Raw genomic sequence first — 21,086 nt, 5'->3', positions numbered from 1 at the left:
TGTTTGCAGATAAAAATATTAGATGGACTGTCAACATTCCCTGAATGGGAAGTTCTTTTAGAGCCCATCAGATTTGGGTTGACATGTTGGGAGAGATGTGGTCCAGTCTCCGCAAGTTTCACTCCAGCATAGAACCAGTATTGCTCCCACATCAGCCTTTACCCACCTCCAAATACACATTCGTCAGCTTCTTTACTGACTTCACTGGTGGTGAGATGTAGAGAGTGCTGGCCTCAGCTTCAACATCTATGGGATGCTGAAATGCTATGGGGACAGATTCTGTATAAATAAGACACTCTTTCTGTAGCACAGCTATAACTACTTTATGGACTGTCCAGCTATTGCAAATATTATATATAATATAATTATATATTATATGAGGGGGGATCCTTGGCTGACTTCCTAAATCCACACTCACTTTCCTCCAGAGAAAGGAGTGCAAGTGGGATTTAGGATGAGGATTAGTCTGTAATGCTGCAGGGGACCAATGTACAATGATATTAGTTCAAGTATAGCTGATGTTTTACAATTTAAAGCTGAGAAAAACGTAGGTGATTTAGAATATTCAGGGTTTATGATCTCTGGGTACGAATGATCACTTTTGCCAAGTAGAAAGGTAATACTGTGAAATGAAACACCTCTTCTAGTCCAAGAATTTATGCGGCAGAAACAGAGGTCTACCATTACTCTTCCCTATCAGTAGCGGCGTTTTATATAGCATATTTTATATAAGACATTCTTCATATAACTGCAGTTGTGTGCATTTTCAAATAGATATGTTACAGTTAATAATTCAGTTATATCTGACATACAATAATGAATATTTTGCTTGAGTGTCAGTTAATTTGTGAGAAGCAAGAAAGTGGCTGAAAACCTGAAAGCTGCTGAGGTAGTCAGAAATGTTTCAGGTATATATAAGACACTCTGTTTTTCTTTCTGGGTAGAGGATTATAATGCTTTAACATAGTGAATAAGAGAGTAGGAGCAATAATTCATATATCATTAGCATTTGTTCAAAACAGCAAATTATTTTTATCTTACGTATTTGAAAAATCTACTCTTGTTTGACTGGAAAAATGTTAACCTCGAGTTTCTGGAATGGATAGGAAAAAGAAATTTGTTATTGTAATGATGTACCTTATATGATACTTGAAATTTTATGGGAACCTTTTAATTTGACAATTACAGACAAATGTATACAATACTGCACAGAAAATCTAGTTTTATATGGAATATTATTACCTGAAAATTGCTACTAAAATAGTAACTCAGCTGATGTATGCACAGGCAGTGAAGTAGTCATACCTGTCTTTTAGTCAATGATGTACATGACCTAAAGATTTTAATAAAATTAGATGTAATACTCCATGAGGTCTCAGCTTCCACATGGGAACAAAATGCTATGTCATTAGCATTTGAATTACAAATCACAAAGAAAATCTGGGAGTCCAAGTTCTGAGATTCAGACTGTCAGCATCCCATCCTCTTTGTCTGGACTCTGGACTAAAGATTGGTCTGCATTTCAAAACATTTGCCTGGACTCTCAGATGCTTTTGTAAATTTTTAATCCAGTAAAAGATGATGGGGTATTTAGAGCACCCTTTTTCAAACTTTCTGAAAATGAAGTCAGTTAACTCTTTCACCTACTAAATATATCTATATGATTAGTTTTCCTTCCAGTGGTATTTAGAAAGAAAGTTTCTGTATATTTGCTTTAAGAGATTTCATATACTGCCAGGACCTAAAATTTTCCCATTTATGGAGTCCTCTTTTACCTAGGACTTAAAAAGGAGAGAGAAACTTTAACACATTAATTAATGTACACATTAGCAGAGCTGAATATAGTTTTGTAACTTCAAAATAATTAACTATTTATATCTCTGTATTAATGCAGCATTCTTATTTATATTTCATAGCAAGTTGGCTATAGTTAGCTAAAACATGAACAGGAAAGATACCTGAAATTCATGGTTTCAACTGATGATATTTGTTTGGGTTTTCTCTGAAGCTGGTTGTAATTAGTTGGATTTAAAAATTAAATGCTTCTGTTGAGAAACATAGTGTCATGCATGCCACGTCCAGGCAGCTGCCTAGGGCAGGTGGTTGTTTGAATGTTGTGGGCTGTAAGACATCTGCATAAACACAGATTAGCCAGACCTGGCTGAAAGCGTGGGTAGTCTTTTCATCTGTAGCTTTCAGTCACATATATTTTACAAAATTAAGAAGATATCTGAAGACAAGAGGTGGCACTACAGATGTGTTATATTAGCTTTTGGACACAGTCGAATAGGACTTATGCATATAGCCAGGTCATTGGAGATATTTCTTCTTCATCAAAAAACTATGAAATTTTACCAAACTAGTGGAGCCAAGAGCTTTCTCTCAGTAGACCTAGCTTGTACGCTGTCACGAGGACATGGACAAACTAGTTTGCAGGCTGTCACAGGGACATGGACGTTGGAGACCCAGACTGACACCTATTAGCAGTTATGTCAGGATATGTAGCCTGTGTTTGCGTGACGTAGCGATATTACTTTATTGAGCTTGATGCTCTTCTAGAAAGAGGGGCAAAACCATTTTTTTAGAACAGTAACTAGCTGATGCCAAGTTCAAAAAAAATTATTTTTATCTTAGCCAGGGACTTTGAGAGCAATATGTAATTTAAAATTGTATTCTTTTCACCTCTTTAATCACTTTTGGATCTCTTGTTATATTTTTCCAGACTGGAACAAACGTATTGAATACAAGCCTGGTTCTGGCAGCATACCCTTGTTTCCCAGCATTCATCTAGAAACATGTGATGGACCAGTTTCCTCAATACATGCAACCATTGAATTGCAGACCAATTACATTGGAAAGGGCTGTGATCGTGAAACGTACTCAGAAAAATCTCTGCAGAAACTATGCGGTATGTACATGGCTTTCAATCAATATAACAATAATATTTTTTCCAGATAAAGAGCCAGTTGTGACCTATAAGCATGCAATACACAGATTTATCTCAGCTGGTTCATTTTTGATTGTAGCAATGAAAATCAAAGGATTGTTGATATTTAACCGGTGCTCTATTCTTCTTGTGTATCCTGTCTTGTGTTTTAGTCTTCCTCGCTCTGCTTTCTGCTCTGTTGCTAAGTACTATGCCAGAACAAAAGCAAACAAAAATAAAGGCACATTACAGGCTATCATGCAAGGAAAAATATTTAAGAAGCACATGGATTTCAGAAAAGAGACATCCTGATGGAGAAAGACTTCCTAATTATTTTATTGCCTTTTCCTGCTTTTTGATGACTTGGTCTAAAAGATACAAATTCATACTGAACAGTAGATTAAATGCTTGAAGATACTGCTGTATTTTTATGACGTTAAGGGTTATGCATGTGGCAGAACAATGTACATATATTAAGTCAAATACTTTTGCTTTTTGAAATCTACTCTGTCTTCTCCTCTAAAATCCCATTTTCTTAAAGTCCTCACCTGAAGCACTGAAGGTGTGGAACATAGATTCTCCTCTTCTCCAAAATACATCTTTCATGGCTTCTTTCTGTTCTGCTATAGCAATTGTCAATATTTTTTTCCCCCATTTACTTGTGTGGCTTTTGGATTGGGATGCTCAGCTGTCTGGCTTATGTTTGCTTTGATAACCACACAACAGTGTTTCAAACATAATGAGATCAATACACTAACCTTTAAGAAATAAATTTGCAAATGAAAGTTTTCAGCCACTGTTCCCAAATTGTTAAAATGGAGAGCCGATCCCAGGGGAAAGTAGTTTGCACTTAGGATTACCATCCTAAGAGAAAAGCCATTTGGCAGCTGTATGCTGGCATGTAAGTAAAATGTTAGCATTTTAAATAAAAATAAATACGTAATAGCTAAAGTCGAGTACTTCTGCCACCTCTAAGAACTTGTGTTGGCAGCAAAAAGAACATTGTTTTATTCCTGTTACAGACCTGTCCTGCAAATGGCACAATCATTCAGAGCAGCTCCTTACTAACATAGCACTAACCTACTTTGATCTGCTAATACTTAAGGAGTAGAAAAGAGAATTTCAAATCTCTCTCTTTTTCTCCAGAATAAACTGGATGTTTCCCCAAACTAGTCAAACTTCAATTCAGTGGTGGTAGCGTGTGTAGGCCTAAGCTGGTGAAAAACAGAATAGTCAAAACCATTTCTGCAGATTTGACAATTCCATTGTAGTAGCTTTAGGCAGCATGTGAGCTGGTGGGCTGATGTAGTGTCTAACAATACTGCTGAACTTCTAGTTTGAACTTAGCATATCTGTGAAGGAATAGAATATTAAGCACTTGAGAAAACAGAATGTAGAAAGCATATATAAATGGGGGAGGGATGAGTTCTCATTGATGAAAGAATATTTTTTTCTCCAAGGTTACCATATCTTCACAGAGAAGTATAGGCAGGGTAGAAACTGTTAATAGGACTTTGATAAAAAGGCTATAAATGAAAGTGAACTTTACAATAGAATTGCATCAGGACAAGTTTACGTTTTGGTATTTGGTATTTATTGCCATCCTTACTGTAGAGAGAACAGGTTATCTTATGAAAGCAGGTTAAATTATTTCTGGAAATAAGTTTTCTTCCAGAAATGACCTTATTTTATCTAATGGTTGGATAAATAAATTCTTTGTGAAGGAAGAAAACCCTGCACTTTCTTTTTCTCCATCAGTGAATCATCTTATGATTGCAGAGTGCAGAATTGAATGATCAGAGACATATATTCATCAGTGCCATATAAAATGCAAGATTCTCTCTATAATCAAGGATCCAGTTTATAAATCCCATGCTCATTTCTTAATTTATCAGTTGGAAATAAAGAGAATTCGGATGCTAAGCAACAGGCATTAAAATTCATATTTTTATATGACTGATGGTTTAACTCTGCCTTTCAATAACCCAGTGATTTGTAGTCACTTTGACAGTAAAGGTGGGCAGTTTTAACGATTAAATTACACTTGAATCATTTTAAAGTCAGGGAGCTTTTAGTATTTTGCCTCAGAGCATTTTAGGAAGCATTTTTTCACCTTGTCATCCAACAATAATAAAAAATAAAGAATGTATGAAAGACTCAATTTGGACTACAAAACATATTCAGAATAAATCTCACTAAATATATATATACATATATTCATATATATATATATATAATGAATGCAAAACGAATTCCTTGAGAGAATGATGCTTTTACTTTTAAAACCACCACACCTGTGCAAGTAATTTTATTTTTACCTTTGATTTTATTTATTTATTTATTTATTTAAATAAGTTTATCTAAGTTTTGCTGTTTGAATAAAATCAAGTTCAGTGTTTTCCCATTGATAACATCTGTGTATTAAGCAATGCACTGTGGTGTGTTAATCAGAATTAAAATTTTTCTTTGTGTTCAAATTCTAAATGTGGAGGTTTTAGGTTTGATATTACTATCACTTCAAAATAACCTCATTTTAAAGGAACACATTTTGAACTGTTGTCTAAGAAATTCAGTTACTGAATATGAATGTTTTCACATCATCACTATAATATATTTTTAAAAATGTATAGGATACAGTTCCAAAACCTTTTTGGCATAACATTCTACACTCCTGCAGAGAGTTGGGATCTTCCCTTGGACACTGGAGGGAGGTTGAGATTTCATACTAGTATGGGATTTTTTAATTCAGTTTGGGTTTGTTCACCATATTCTTATCTGTCAAAGCATCAACAAGAATACACAGGTTCTGTTTTTACTCTGGCAGGCATACTTTCTGTTAAATGCTATCTTTCACAGGCTAAGTAAAGGCTCTGGATACCTGATTACGTGTTTATAAAAAGTGCTGGGCAGTTGTTAAGCTGTAAAAAAAAAAAAATACAGAGCTCTAAAGTACTGTGCTGTTCTGTTAGATCTTGGCACTACAGTGTTTTGTGTTTTCCATTTCTGGTTTGTTTGGCTCCTCCCCCCCCCCCCCAGTTTAATTTTAACAAATAAATGAGTGTAGCTGTGGACCACTTTTTCATATGTGGACCACTTGTTCATAATTTACTTTCTGTAGGGGAGCTAATCTGAGTTGTGAGGAGCACGTCTTATATCTATCATTAGGCAAGAACACAAGAACACAAGGAGTTACAACCATCATATACCTGAGAGAAGCCAGCATTAGAGTGATATTTTCGGTTTTAGGGTGAATACTCTGTATGCACTAATATTCATACCAACATTATCTATGGCCGACTACTGGACATTAGGATATATATTCTACATTCATCCCTACTGTACTGAATTTGGCAACACATCATCCCCATATACTGTATATCTCCATGCTGTCAGGGAGAGAAGATACGAAATCTCCTTATCCAGATGTAGAGAACTTGGTTTTAGTCATAGCACTTCTCAGAATAATTGAAGATATGACATTAATGGATTTTATAAAATGAGAAATTTCTAAGGAAGTAACCTTAAAATATTTCTACAGTTTCTGTGCAATACATATAGTCTACCAAACTCTTATGGAGTTGTTTTGCTGGCTACTAGATAGCATATATGTGATTTGACAGTGAAAGTAGTAGGACCATTTGGGAAGTGAAAATAATCTAAAGAGGAATGCATGAATCAGGCCCTGTGCCTATACTAAATTCATTTGCACAGTTCTTTTATTAGTTTCTCATTGTGTTCTCATTATGTATCATTTGCAGGAGCATCCTCAGGTGCCATTGACCTGTTACCATCTCCCAGTGCAACAACTAATTGGACAGCTGGGCTTCTCATGGACAACAATGACATAATTTTTAAATTTGATGGAAAGCAAGGAGCCAAAATTCCAGATGGAATAGTCCCAAAGAATTTAACTGATCAATTCACCATAACTCTGTGGATGAAACATGGACCTAGCCAAGGATTAAGAGCTGAGAAAGAGACTATTCTCTGCAACTCTGACAAGACAGGTGAGTCTGTCTATTGACAAAATGTTTGACAAAGGGCATAACAAAGTTGGTAGAATATTACTATTTCTCCTCAGTTAAAGCAGTTTGAAAAACAAATAATGAGCTGGGTTTGGTGCCATCCTGAGAGTTGGTTGGTGATTTGACAGCTTATTGAGGGGCTCTTGATGGGGACTGGTTGTTTTTTTGTCCTTTGGGTGTATATTGCTTTGAAACACATTCACCTAAACAAGTGTTGATGATAGTTCAGAGTGCTGATCTTGTTCCCTCCTTTCAGAGATGAACCGACATCACTATGCCTTGTATGTGCACAACTGCCGATTAGTGTTTCTGTTGCGTAAAGACTTTGATCAGGCTGACACATTTCGCCCTGCGGAGTTCCATTGGAAACTGGATCAGGTAATTTTTCTTATCTATAACCCACCCATACCTAATCTTTCTCTTCATCTGCTTTAGAAATCATAGAGAACAACCCAAATACTGGCATAATTATTTTGAGGAATCAGAAGTCTATTTCAGTTAAGTTGCAAATTCTAACTGTTGTGATTCTTTATTGAGATCCACAGAAAGAGATAAATTAGTTAACTTAGTTGAGTCGTTTAATATAGTAGGATTTTCAATTGAGTCATTTTAACAGTACATAGAGGTTTATATCCATTGGCAATGGAGAACCTAGAATCATGACATTGCATACAGTTCCCTAAAAGCTTTCCATTTATCATTAAAAAAAAACGGCTGTATCAGCACAACGGAAATGATAGGAGCCTTTACAATAAAGAGTACGCTGACATACAGGAAGCCATTTGTAATATATTTTAAGTCTAATCTGTAGATTTTTACTTTCATCTACTGTGCTGTATGTAATTTCTCCTTATTATGAAGAGTATATTGCAAGGAAATTATTATTAAAGAGATAAGAGTTGTCTTTCAAAGATTTATTAATTTTAAACAAGATAAGGATCATTTGGATGAAAGAGGAAAGATTTCATCAAAGTAGTTATTTTCTCAAAGTGAGTTTCTTCATGTCTTTGGGCCCAAACTGTAATATCAAAGATGTAGATATAGGAATGGTAACTTTCCTAATTTAACTTCAAAATGCATATATACTACCATCTTTGTCCTGATTATCAGGTGAATGCAATGATAAAACCATATCATGATCGTAGCGCTTGCTTTTCATATCCATTAACCAATTTGGAATCAGTTTCTGCTGTACATGATCTGAAATCTTAAAGTGTCAAGAAAGGGTTAAATTTACATTAGAACATATTTAAGATTACCAGTCTTGAGCAACCAATGTCACCTCAGAAAACACCGTTCTAAGTGCTGAAGATAGATTTATATTTCAATTGTCTGTGTACTAAATATCTAAAATATTCAATGGTACTACAAAGTTTATGTAAAGTGTTTTGACTTTGAAAAGCTAAATACAATCAGCTTCTGTTCTATAGCCTCAGAATGGGAGAGCAACAGTGTCCTCTCAGTAACTGGAATTTGTATGTAACACTTGTAACTTAGCCATGACAAAACACTGGAAAATGTACTGTCAAGGGCAATTTTCCAGTGACAGGGGATGTATTTGACTGTGTGAAAGAACTTTTTCATCTCTATTACCATCTACAATTACTTTATTCACACTCTACTTTCTCCATATGATTTCCATACTTTTTTTTAAATGGCATAAATTGGAAAGTACAGAAACGTTAATATCTTTCCAATTATTTTTTTCTTTATCACATAAAGACAATATATCCTGAACTATTTTTTCCATATAGAGAATATTTTTGTGTGTGCTTGGAATTTGAGCATCATTGATGTTATTGATGAGCAATACATGCTTTTCATATTTATATTTTGTCAGCCTTATTTTCTTTCAGACAGCGATGCTCACCAAAGGTATCTCCTTTACGGTTTTTTGATTTGGGAAATATGTATGAGTTTGAAGGTACATTGTTTCAAAACAACATGTTAAGTAAGAGTGTTTGTAGTTAAGTAGAAGTGCTATTTTTTCTCCAGCAAGGAAAAAAGAATGCCTTGGGCAATTCTACAGATTTTGATTTAAATCAATAAACCTAAGATAGTTTCACCAGGAGACACCTTCTCGGATCTTCAGCTGAAGTTAAGTAGAGTCCCAAATATCTGCTGACAGAACCCATTGTTTGTGATGTAAATCCTAGAGGAATCTAAAGATTCCAACTAAGGATGAGTGAATAAGTCCTTGGAGATAGTTTCAGATTCAGTTGGTCATACTCTTGAGTTACGTTTCTGGAGGGAAGTTATTTTGCTGAAGCCATCTCAGCAAGAGCGTATACTAAAGGAGTCCCAAGTAGCACTTGACACATTACCTCTTTTCATTTCTACTGTGTGATTCCAAACTATGTATTTCATTGTCTGTCATTTTTGTACCCTAAAATAAGCTTCCAAACTGTAGCACTACAGAGAAGTTGAGTTGCAGTTGGGCACTGAAGGGAGGACCTTCCTAACTATTATTGAAAACTTCTAGATGACAGAAGCTAGAGATAGATACAAAAGATTTATTAGGTCACATCATTCATTTCATTTCATCTTATTTCATTCAGATACTGCCAAATGATTTCCACAGTATATTTTCAACTGCTCTTTCCAGCTGAGAAAAAATGTAAGATTAAAGTATGAATAAAGTTTGCTATGGGTTGAGTGACCAGACTTTCATGATGATGAATTTGTATGGCCATGGTGGTACTGCTGTGAATTTTGTTATAATGGACGGACTTGGTAAAGACTGCTCCTTTGTCTCCTCTTAGTGCTTCTCTATCTGGCCTTATATGGTAATTCAAAAGGAATTGTAAAATATATGTGAATAACGGGCTATTAAGGAACTTGTATGGTCTTGAAAACAAGCCAGTCTGAACTTCACTTCAGAGTAGTAAAATTATTTATGTCAGCTTCTATCTGTCTAGCTACAATGGTCTTCCCCTGAAAGCACTGGGTATTTTACAATGTGTATCAAAAAGAAAGTTAACATCCCAGTACAAACTCCTTGATCTCAATAAGAAAAGAAGCCAGGGCTAGTAGATGAAGTGCTCTAGACACTTCTGAAAATACTATCAATTGATTTTTTGCATATTTAGATTCTGAAATACCTCTGGAAATCTCACCTTTAGAAGTGTTTATTCTGTAGTGGCAAATCTTCAGATTCCGTGTTTTTTGAAGACAAGTATGGGAATTAAGCTGTATCTAACTGTTGCTCAGTTTCTCACCGTCTGCAATGCGCTGTGATATGCAATGCTGTAGACCGAGTTGAATATATAACTATGAAAGACAGTTCAATGGCTGGTACAAAGCATAGCCACAGTACTATGAAATGTGGCAGAGTACCTTATTTCTGAGCTCACTTTATGATTGTGACAACAATCCATAGCTTGCTTATGCTGAGAGGAATCTGGTGACCTTGGATCTGGTGAAGCATAAACTAGTGAAATCATTTATCATTGTTACAGCAGAGTAGTAAAATTTATAATACCAGCTGCTTTGGTTCTACCTAGCCCACAAGACTACTTATTATTTCCAGGCACTGACCAAGAATGTGACTTTATTACCATTCCAAATTTAATTTAATTCTTTAGATTGCATTTTTGTGGTGGGTAAGCGTGGCACACAGCTTAATTGCAGACTCAATTCTTGGCCAAATACAAAGGGTCATGTAACATTTTATAGCTACACCTGAGCAGTGCCTCTGAAACTTTGTGATATGATACAACCGTAACTGTGATGTATACGAGTGTCTCAAACCTTCACATAGTAGTGGCTGCGGAGTTAGCTCTGGGAAAATCGTGTCTTTAAGTCCGTTCATAGACCTAAAGATTTATTTTCAGTGTGGCTTTCAGGGTATTTAGCCCTACTTGTTACATTAAACTGAATGGACTTTACTAAGCTAATTTTTTGCATATTGTGCTAAGCATGCATGACCTGAAAGTGCCATAACCCTGTGCATATGTCCCTTTAGGATTGAACTGCTAAGATATAAGTATACCTGCAAAAATTTCTAATAAGCAGAGTTAACAGACTTTAAACTGAAAGTGTCCTTGTTATTTATAAGAAATGGGAGAGGAGTTGGGGATATCAAAAACAAATTGATTTTTCTCCCACTTTCATCCTTTTGGAAACTAACCATATTTGTCATCTTAGTTGTGAGAGTGCATTAGTTGTAATTTGGAAAGAAAGGTGTGGAAAAAAAAAAACATGCAAAAACTCAGTGTTAAGTAAGAATGCATGCTGGATGATAAAAACTGCATGGTTTTCCCAAGCGACTGCTATAAATGCTCAGTTAGAGGTGGTTCCCTCCTTTTACTCACTCCCATGTCCTTGGAAGTGCATGTGATCCTTTTTTTCAGTAAGCAGAATCATGACCTTTTTTCTGAGTTTACCATGCATATGTTTAAATTGAGTATCATGAGGTGTTTGTCAACATTTTTATCATTTCTTTTCTCATGCTTTATTATAATAAGACAGTGTTCAAACCTGAGTACCTATTACAAAAAGTTGTCAGCGAAGTCAGTAAAAGACACCTAAATCATCACCTAATTTTCTCAGATCAGTAGGAATATATCTATGTTTTTAAGTGAATGATTTAGGTAGGTATAAATTAGGGCCATCTAAGAATAACACATGAAATATAAAAACTGCCCTTGGTGATATTTTTTTTCTCTGTAGAAAGCTGTGATGACTGATTTTAGGGTTCCCTGCTATTGGGTTTCTTTTTGAGAAAATGGTCATATTGTACAGCCTTCTCTTGCACACAGGAAATAACTGCATATGGTATGGTTCTGGTTAGGAACAGCTCTCAGAGCTCTCAACAGCACAAAAGTACCCTTGCATACTGGGGAATTGGTCAGCTTCTTAACTTACATCACTAATCACATTTCTTTTCAGCCACTTGTGCTCTGTCTGGCCTCGGTTAAATTATTTTATGCAAGTATACCAGAACTGCAAAAGAGATCAGTTTATAATGGATTACATATATTAAGAAATTGAGTTCTGTTGAAATTAGTGAAGGAATAATTTTAACACTGGCAGAATTTCTCCCTAGAGATGTAAAAAACAAACAAAAAAATGAAGTCTTCTCACTTCTCTTCCTGTCAATGCAAAAATGTTTCTGAAAGCACTTCAGGGAGCTCTGCTAACAACTCTATCATGAAGGTTTGAATTAGTGCTCCTTCCCCTCATTGTCATCCTCAGCAAAAACTCTTCTGGTCGTCAAATTTCTGCAGTAAGTGACAGTTCTCATGTGTTCTGTATTTCTGGTCAACAGAGTGAGAGCTTTGTCCCTCAATTTCTATCTGTTTTAACAGTTGTCTCTAACCCTCATAGGACTAAAACCAAATAATAGTTTGAGTAATGAACCAAGGCATTCAAGCCTTTGGTGACAGTGGAAAACATAACATTACATAGGCCAATGCACAGTGTGTTTCACACTCTGTTTGCCTTGGATATTACATTTCTCATACTGATACTGAGGATAGTCAAGAGATTTTTTTTCCTTTCCTGAAATCAGCAGAATGAGAACATTTCTTTGAGCATGGGAAAGCATCTTAGCCAGGAATGCACGTTTTTATGCATTTATTCTTATTCACAATGGGAAATTATATTCTGTTTTATACCCATGTTATCACACTGAAGATAGTCTTCCAGCCCACAGGCAAAATTGGTATTGATCCCTTTAAAAATAGGGACTGAACTTCATGGTCTGGAGTCATTCTAAATCAGCAAAAAGTACAGATACAGAAAGTTACTGTTTCTTTTTTAAGATGAGATAAATTGCTTTGAATAATCCAAAATAAGCCTGCAGTGGAAAAGCCTCATACAATTGCCTCTATAATAGAACTAGAGAAAGCAGGTTATTTAGGTAAATCTGAATATGATGCATTCTATCTCTGTGTATGCACATAGATGCTGAAGGAGCAAGGCAAGGTTCCATTTGCATTTAACCAGTTGACTGACTACACATAATGGGGTCTTCTACCTGTAGAAAGCACTGTTGTGCAGTCAAGCACTTCATTTCCATTTACTTTTTAAAATAAGCTACTGTGCAAGGACATGATAGAGCAGGAGCTGATTTTTGAGGAAATGTAAGTTCTATGGTTAGAGGGCAAAATGAAAGGAATTTGGTACCTGTACCTTGTCTTAGTAAAATTAGCTGTTCCCATTAAGTTACAGCAGTTATGAGTGAAAGCTGTTCTTACGTGTTGGATTTTTCAAAATCGGTTAGCTGTGTGCATCTAGTTCTGCGAAGATGATCGTTCACATTATGAGAGCCCTAAGTGTACTCTTTACTGATGGGCTCAGAGAGAAAGAAAATAAGTGAATATTTATGGAAAGTACATAGTCTTCTCAAGCCTAGAGGGTTAAGTGTACACTGGGGAGATAGGAAGACACAAACATGCCCCATCACTATGCACTGTTCTTCACCTATATGTAAAGGACCTCAGGCTTGTCAGTATGATACTTTTCAACATGGTGCCCCATTGAAAATTAACTTTTCTTATTGCAGAGTTTAGTTGTCCATTTTTATTTGATGTTCAGAAGAGTTCCACATGCTTTTAACCACTTCTTAGCAAATTGATATGCAGACCTGCACTGATATATGCATACATCCCTGATAAGACCGCAGAAGGAAAATTACAAAACATCAAACCTACATCCTACGAAGCCAGTAAGAGATAAATGATACATGAATCATGCTAATCGTGTAACTGTGATGAAATCGTTCCAGGACTCAAAAAGCTGCTGCAGCATTCACAGCACCCCAAGTGTTTTACAGTTTAGTCCTGTCTTATCTGACACAGCTTATTTACGATTTTCCATCTTTAAATGCTACTTTGATTTTTTTTTAATTCAGCATCTTACTTCTAAACAGCCTTTACTAGCACAAGGATGAGTCAGCAGTACTGATAAATGCTGAAATATTCTTTGAGATTCCAATTTAAAGAAGCTTTTTAAAGATATATTTTTAATGCAACTGAAATATCATTTCTAACAACAAAATCTTGAAAAAACAAAACACAGTGGCTAGCAAGAACTTGCTTTATGATGCACAAATATTCCTTTGGCCAAGCTTTGAAATATTCCCTATAAATTGACCTAGTTTAGTGAACTTCGGATTTCTGTAGTTCAGCCTAGTGTGAAATGCAGTGTGCCTAGGTGCCTCTGCAAATCTTCTATGACCCTTAAGAAGAAATTGAACTGCTTGCAGAAAGTATTTTATAATTTAACTATTTGCATTTAAATTATTATTTGCACTTTATTATATTATTATTATATTTATTATAGTTTATTATATTTTTTTATATTTTATTATACTTTATTATATTTTTTGCACTTATTATATTATTTGCACTTTAAATTATTGTGATGTGTTTCTACATATTTATATTCTACATTTCGTGATTTTTCTCATTTTTATGTACCATAATAGTTTTATTACCATGCAATACAATTTTCAAGCCTGTTCATACTGGACTACTCTTTCCAGAGTCTTAAGATGAGATAGGCCAGCTCTTCTGAAAGAGATACCTATTATGTGTTGTCTTTCAGCCCTTATTACATGAGAAACTACATATTCACATACGTAGTTATGCTTGTTTCCTGGGGAAGGCGGAAGACCTGTTGCAAACAGCAAGCCACTTAGACTGTGAAACACATGTTTTTTGATCAAATAAAAAAAAAAAAAGAGAAAAAAATAAGAAAGAAATTTGGTATGGAATTAAGAAGAATTTAAAATTGTCTGTAGCACCATGATATAATGCAAAATATTAGTCTCTTAAAGCTTACCATGGCAAGGCCCCCAAATAAACTTAATTTCTTGTGTAGCAAAAATATCAATACAGAGTTTTTAATACACCTAAACAAGATGGATTAAAGACTCAGTTAAATTGCCTGGTATTCTACAATAGTCCAGTAACTCCTGAAATACAAAGAAAACCTAGAACAAAAATTCCCAAGTAAGGTACATATTGAATGGCATGTGAAGGTGAATTGTCACATTTATTTTCTTATTTAAGGGTTATTTTTAATATTTGTATTTTACTCTATCTGTGTTTTATCAGTTATGCCACCAGAGTTTGTACAAAACATGCACAACTTTTTTGAAAAAAATTGCTTATGAGCAAGATCTGTTACTTGGGTAATTTGCTAGGACTGCTGAGTGGTTTATCTTTCAAGTAAAGCAAACTGGCTTTTGATCACTCAGGAGAAGCTTGAAGCATTTCACAAAGTTGGGACCAAAATCTTTATCCTTCGAAATGCAGCTTAGGAGATAAATAGTGTGTGTTATCAATAAATATGAAGTCATTTATCTATGTGCATGAGCTGTTCATTCAAACCTTGGTGACATGGTTTCTGGATGTCCACAGTTCAGCAATAATAGTATTGGTTTTCCATTGATTTACTTTCCACATCCGGATAGACTCTTGGCAATAACAAAGCCTAGAAATGCATATTATTAAGCACTTGATGAGCAACTACATTAAAAAAAATAAAAATAACTGAGCTGCTTTCTAGTTGCACAGTTAAAAAATAAACACAGTATGCTAACTGTAGTCATCAAGTGTTACTGAACTGACGTGCTTGCTTGATGCAATTTAGCAACAAGATAGATTATAATAGAATTATTTCATTGTGAACAAACTACAGATCTGATTTACTAAGACACATTGAAGTTGCAACATGACAACAAAAAGACATGCTGCAGTTAGAGGAATAAACAGGATTTTCAGGTGCTTTTATTGTCAATATGATAAAGCGATTTCATTATTTAAAGCTGTAATTAAGCCATCCATATTTTTGAACCTATTGTGAATGTAAATACTACACATTACAGGTTTTAAGGCTAGAAAAGCAGCTCACAGCTTGCATGAAAATTACGTTTGCAAACTCATATTTCATTGCAGTGTTGTCACAATGCAACAGTGAATATATATTATATAGCAGTGTTCTTATTTAAAAATGAAATACCTTATTTTCTAATGCAGTTATTTTCTTGCACCCAATGAGGAAAAAAAAACAAAACTAATTCTACGAATATTTCATTGTGCTATGGGAATGCTAGATATAGCACACGAGTTTCAGGAAGTTCATTACTGATTTTTGAAATACATTAGGCCTTGAAACATGCAGCTGTTTACTCTGGCAGGTTGGTGACTATGTTCAAGAGAGACCCCAGGACATGTGTTTCTGTGAGGTTAATGGAGTCTCTTTGGAACAGAGGTTGGTAGAGAGTAAGAAATAGCATAGTCTTACAGTGAAACCTTTTCTGGCCAATATCCAAAACATTGCTAATGGCAAGGGGACATCTTTTGCAGAGCCCAAGAACAAGTGCTAGTTTTGAGAAGAGGATAATGTTAATAATGTGACATTTTGGCAAATGAAATCAAATAGATCACATTATGGTCAGACACAAATGCCAGTGAATTTAGTCTATCATACCTAACAAACTGAATGGAAATCTTCCCATTGTATTGTTTTCCACAAATCCAACTTTTTATTCAACTAGGAAACCAAAGCTTACAGAAATCAAAGTATTTGCTTTAAAAGCATAAAAAGGGAAGTAGAACTTGATCTAATAATCTCCCCTTTTTATGCTTCACCCATTAAATTTTATTTTCTTCTCATATTTATTATTCAGATTATTAGATGTACTTGGTGCAACATTGGCATAGGGATATGAACTTTAAATGTTGTCTTAAAATTCCTTCCAGCTTTGTCATGTGTGACTCTCCAGTTAATGGCTAATATTTTAAAAATACTACTATTATGGTTCCTAATGGTTTAATGAAACTTCTATTGGTAATTTTTTATGGAAAGTGACCATAATAACAACTCCACACCTAAGACGGTAGGAGTCATTTTGCTTTCCTATGGATTTGTCAGTTCTCACTATACTACCTTCCTGTATCATCAAAAACAATTTTCTTATTTACAGAACTCTTGGGATGTATTAGGAATGACTGAGGTGGGTAAAGCAAATGTTTACAATTTACATGATTTTGAAAAAAAGATGAATTTCAATTTTCACAGAGCTCTACTTTTTTAAGATACAGACTGTCTTAAAACATAGATTTAAAAAAACAACAACAACAACAAAAACACTTCCTGTATTCCTGTATTCACCAGGCTTTCAGGAGATACTGATCTATTTCCATATTGAACTATTACGATAATAGTGGGCTTATTTGCTGCAGAAAAGTAAAACAAAACAAAACAAAACAACAACAACAAAAAAAAACAACTCCTGAGAGCTACATGAAACATCTTTAAGGTTTATAATCCAGTACCTCTGCTCCAATTAGAAATGAAGTCTTCAAAATGTGCTTGGATCTGTGAGCATTGACAGAGCATGACAGAGCCAGGATTAACTGCAAAAGTTAACATTAAACAGAATCTCAGCTCTAATTATGTTACAAATAGTTGTGAATCCATTTATATTTTAGTAGTAGTAGAAAATGGAAACCTTTCTCATGAATAATTTCATGTCTTAAAAACATTTTTTACTTTAGATATGCATATTCATTATAAGCAGGAAATGAAGCCTACAGAAGCTTTTTAGGCATTCAAAAGCAATAGCCTCACTTGGATTTTGGAATCATAAAATCATTGAATGGCTTTGGTTGGAAGGGGCCTCAAAACCCCCCTGGCTCCAGCCCCCTGCCCTGGGCAGGGACACCTCCCACCAGCCCAGGCTGCCCAAAGCCCCATCCAGCCTGGCACTGGGCACTGCCAGAGATGGGCAGTCACAGATGCTCTGGGCAGCCTGGGCCAGGGCCTCACCACCCTCATAGTAAAGAATTTCTTCCTAATATCTAATCTAAATCTGCCCTTTTTCAGTTTAACACCATTCCCTTTGCCTCACTCCCTGACAGAGTCCCTCCCCAGCCTTCCTGTAGTCCTCCTTTAGGTACGGGAAGGCCGCTGTAAGGTCTCCTCGGAGCCGTCTCTTCTCCAGGCTGAACAACCCCAACTCCCTTAGCCTGTCTCCATAGGAGAGGTGCTCCAGCCCTCTGATCATCCTCATGGCCTCCTCTGGACCAGCTCCAACAGGTCCATGTCTTCCTTACGCTGGGGGCCTCAGAGCTGAATGCAGCACTGCAGATGGGGTCTCGAGAGAGCGGAGCAGAGCAGAAGTTCCAATATCAGAAGTTGTTTTCCAATTAAACTGAAAGTTTCTAGGGCAACTTTAAAATTGAAAATTTCAACTTTTTTGAATTATAATTGGAGGAAAATTACAGGCATGCTTTAGTATTACTATTATTGGTAGCTTTAATATTTTTATGGTGGTTTTTGCGTGTCTTTACATATTAGTCATAAAAATCCTACATCAGCAAGGACCAAAAATGCCATCACTATGACATATCTGTTGCACAAAGACTCATCATCATATTATAGCATACTGTATGCTTTTTAAAGTATCCTCACAGCAGCCAGTTAAGATCCTATCAACCCCAATTTATTCACTCGTTATTAAAAATACACAAAAAGCTGGAGGCTGATAGTGCACAGTTCTTTCCAGCCCTAAGCTAATATCTTTCCCAATGGACAATTAATGGTATGCAAGACACTGAAGAATTTTACTGCATATTTTCAAGCATTTAGACAGCATCCAGGATCTTGCTTAATTATTTTCCAATCTTACGATGATTGTTTTATTGCAAATACAGGCTTTTCCCTTTCATTTTCTTTACACCAATTAACCTGTGGACTCAGATTTGTTCCAGAGCAATTTATTGTTGTTGTTATAATTAGATTTATATCCTACATGGCATTTTTTTATTCTTTGTGTAAGTGGCCTCACACTCTTTCTCACTGAAGTAACTCTGTTTAGATATTGGATTTGGATGCACTCATGAGTGAGGGTACGCTGTAATGCTTCATGGCTGTCACAGAGACCCAAATTTCAAATTCAGTCTTCTGAGTGTGCTGAATATTTAACTGAACATGGCTGATTTAATGAATATTCTTGCAATAACTTAGCTCCCAGTGCTCAGCTGAATAGAAGAGTTGGGATCACAGTTAAAAGTGTATTGCAATTGAAACAAAATGATTTCATTAATCTAATTCCAGTGTGTATGCAATAGAAGACCATACAACTTAGTATGTAGAGATAACAGGAAATGTCTAGTGTCCTTCAGAAAACTATTAGAGATCTTTCTGAATTTCATGCTTGGATTCTTTGCATTAGTGTTCTTCCCTTCCTTAACTGTCACCTTCTAGCTCAAGAGGACCAATTGTTTTAATTTCAGAAATACTTGGCCCTAAGCTGACATACCATTTACCTATGGACTTATCTGTAGATATTTAAGCAGTTACAGTGGTTTTCATTGTCAACGTACTTACGTATTACAGCCATTCTAATTTGAAGTTTCAGTTGTAGTTTCCATCCATGTAATGCGGCTTGTTTTGTTTAGGAATTTAGGCATCCAGGGTCAGCCCAGAAAATAAATCTGCACCTACATTAATCACTGGCTAATTAAACTATAACCATGCCTTTCTCACATATCTTTCAGTTTTGTGTCACACATAACAGTTGTTTAGTTTTATGGAAACACGCTTAGGTAGAGTTTTACTGTAGAGTAAAAAAAAAAGCCAGTGTTTCTTTTCTGTATTTTTTTTTTTAGTATGCTTTACTCTAATTAAAATTACATTATTAATTTGTACTGCCAGTGATGCTGTCCTCTTAACCTAACTAGCAGTTGCAATGCTACCTAAAAAAGAACAACCCCTGTGCTCCAAAAGATGAGTGTATGCATGTTGTACACTTGAGGGGAGCACACAGCCCCACACTGTTGATCTCTCATAGGTTCACTTTGATAGTTGTCTGTCCCAGATAAATTGCTTTTTCTATGATAATAAATTAGCTATACATTCAGCTGTGATTTTGTCATGACAGTTACAGAGTAAAATGATTTATCGCACTGAGTGCATCCTGTCTTCACACCATTCAAAAACATATAGCCATCACTGGGAAACACTGGATATACAAACCTTTACATGGGCTTCAAAATCTTTTGCTGTAGAGCTAAAATGTGAGAGGATAAAAAGTGTTAAATGAAAAAAAATAGTACTTAAAGGTTATGATTCAGGAGAGGTTTTGTCATTCTTAAAGAGTAAGAGTAAATACAGGAGAAATATCAGTAGGAGATATGTATCTTCTATATAGATCTCCAGGTACAGATAGAGAAGAGATGCATAGTTACATATCAAAATATGTATTTGGAATATATTCTTGCAATTTTTCAATGATTTTTTTTTTATAAAAGACAAACCTGAAAATATTCCCCCTCAAAAACAACTTTTATAGCAATGTTTTATCTTATCTCCCATTAATATCCATAAATCTGCTCTATTATCCAAGTTAGAGGGAAAGGGAGGCATTTTGACATGAACTTCATTTACATGAAGTTTTCTGTGCAGAGTAAAAACAACAACTCAGCTATCTTACATTATTTTTGTTCACAGCATAAAAGCTAGAGTTGAGCAAAGAACACAAGCCCATTTTTTTTTCCTTTACAATGGTGTAAAGTATCTCAGTGGTGTAAGGTTCTACAGTGGACATCAACAACAAACCAAACAAAACAATCACTTATTTTGGGAAATAAAGCAAATTCTGAGATACTGCTATGATAACACACAGGTATCATTAATTATTATTTCAAATATTCTTCATTTGCTGAGTGTAGTCTACCTATATGTAGTCTACCTATATGTAGAGTGTAGTCTGAGTGTAGTCTACCTATATGTAGTCTACCTATATGTAGTCTACCTATATGTCATGCTATACATACATAATCACACTTCCTATCTCATTGTTTAGAAGGAGGAGGAAAAGGTCATACAACTGAAAATGTATGTGGCATGTCCACAGTTCATGGGGTATATAGGGTATGCATAAAAATTCTGTATCTAAGATTGGAGTCAGCCTATGACTGATCTAAGATTGGAGTCAGCCTATGTATTTTAGCACTTATCTTTTAAAGTTATCTACATTTATTATTATATTTATTTATTATTTTACATTGGACTTACAGCCTTGATAGTAATTGATACAATCAGAATATATGTTCACTTTATGATACACAGAAAAAATACTGGCCAGAGTTAATTTTACTATTTATTTGATTTAACTA

At 35.2% G+C, this 21,086-nt stretch overlaps 1 protein-coding gene across 1 annotated transcript in view; it reads left to right on the top strand.

Moving 5' to 3' along the window:
- Positions 1-21,086, top strand: part of CLSTN2 (calsyntenin 2) — a 197,998-nt gene that overhangs the window by 130,230 nt on the left and 46,682 nt on the right. The window contains exons 5-7 of the mRNA XM_035544917.2: positions 2,723-2,908; positions 6,685-6,933; positions 7,208-7,329. Of these exons, the coding sequence (XP_035400810.1) occupies positions 2,723-2,908; positions 6,685-6,933; positions 7,208-7,329 (557 nt within the window). The remainder of the gene's footprint in view (positions 1-2,722; positions 2,909-6,684; positions 6,934-7,207; positions 7,330-21,086) is intronic.

This window comes from Cygnus atratus, chromosome 9 (assembly GCF_013377495.2).
Source record: "Cygnus atratus isolate AKBS03 ecotype Queensland, Australia chromosome 9, CAtr_DNAZoo_HiC_assembly, whole genome shotgun sequence".
In the NCBI taxonomy this organism is placed as follows: domain Eukaryota; kingdom Metazoa; phylum Chordata; class Aves; order Anseriformes; family Anatidae; genus Cygnus; species Cygnus atratus.
Note: the sequence above shows the minus strand (reverse complement) of the source record. Positions and strands in the feature narration are given on the sequence as shown.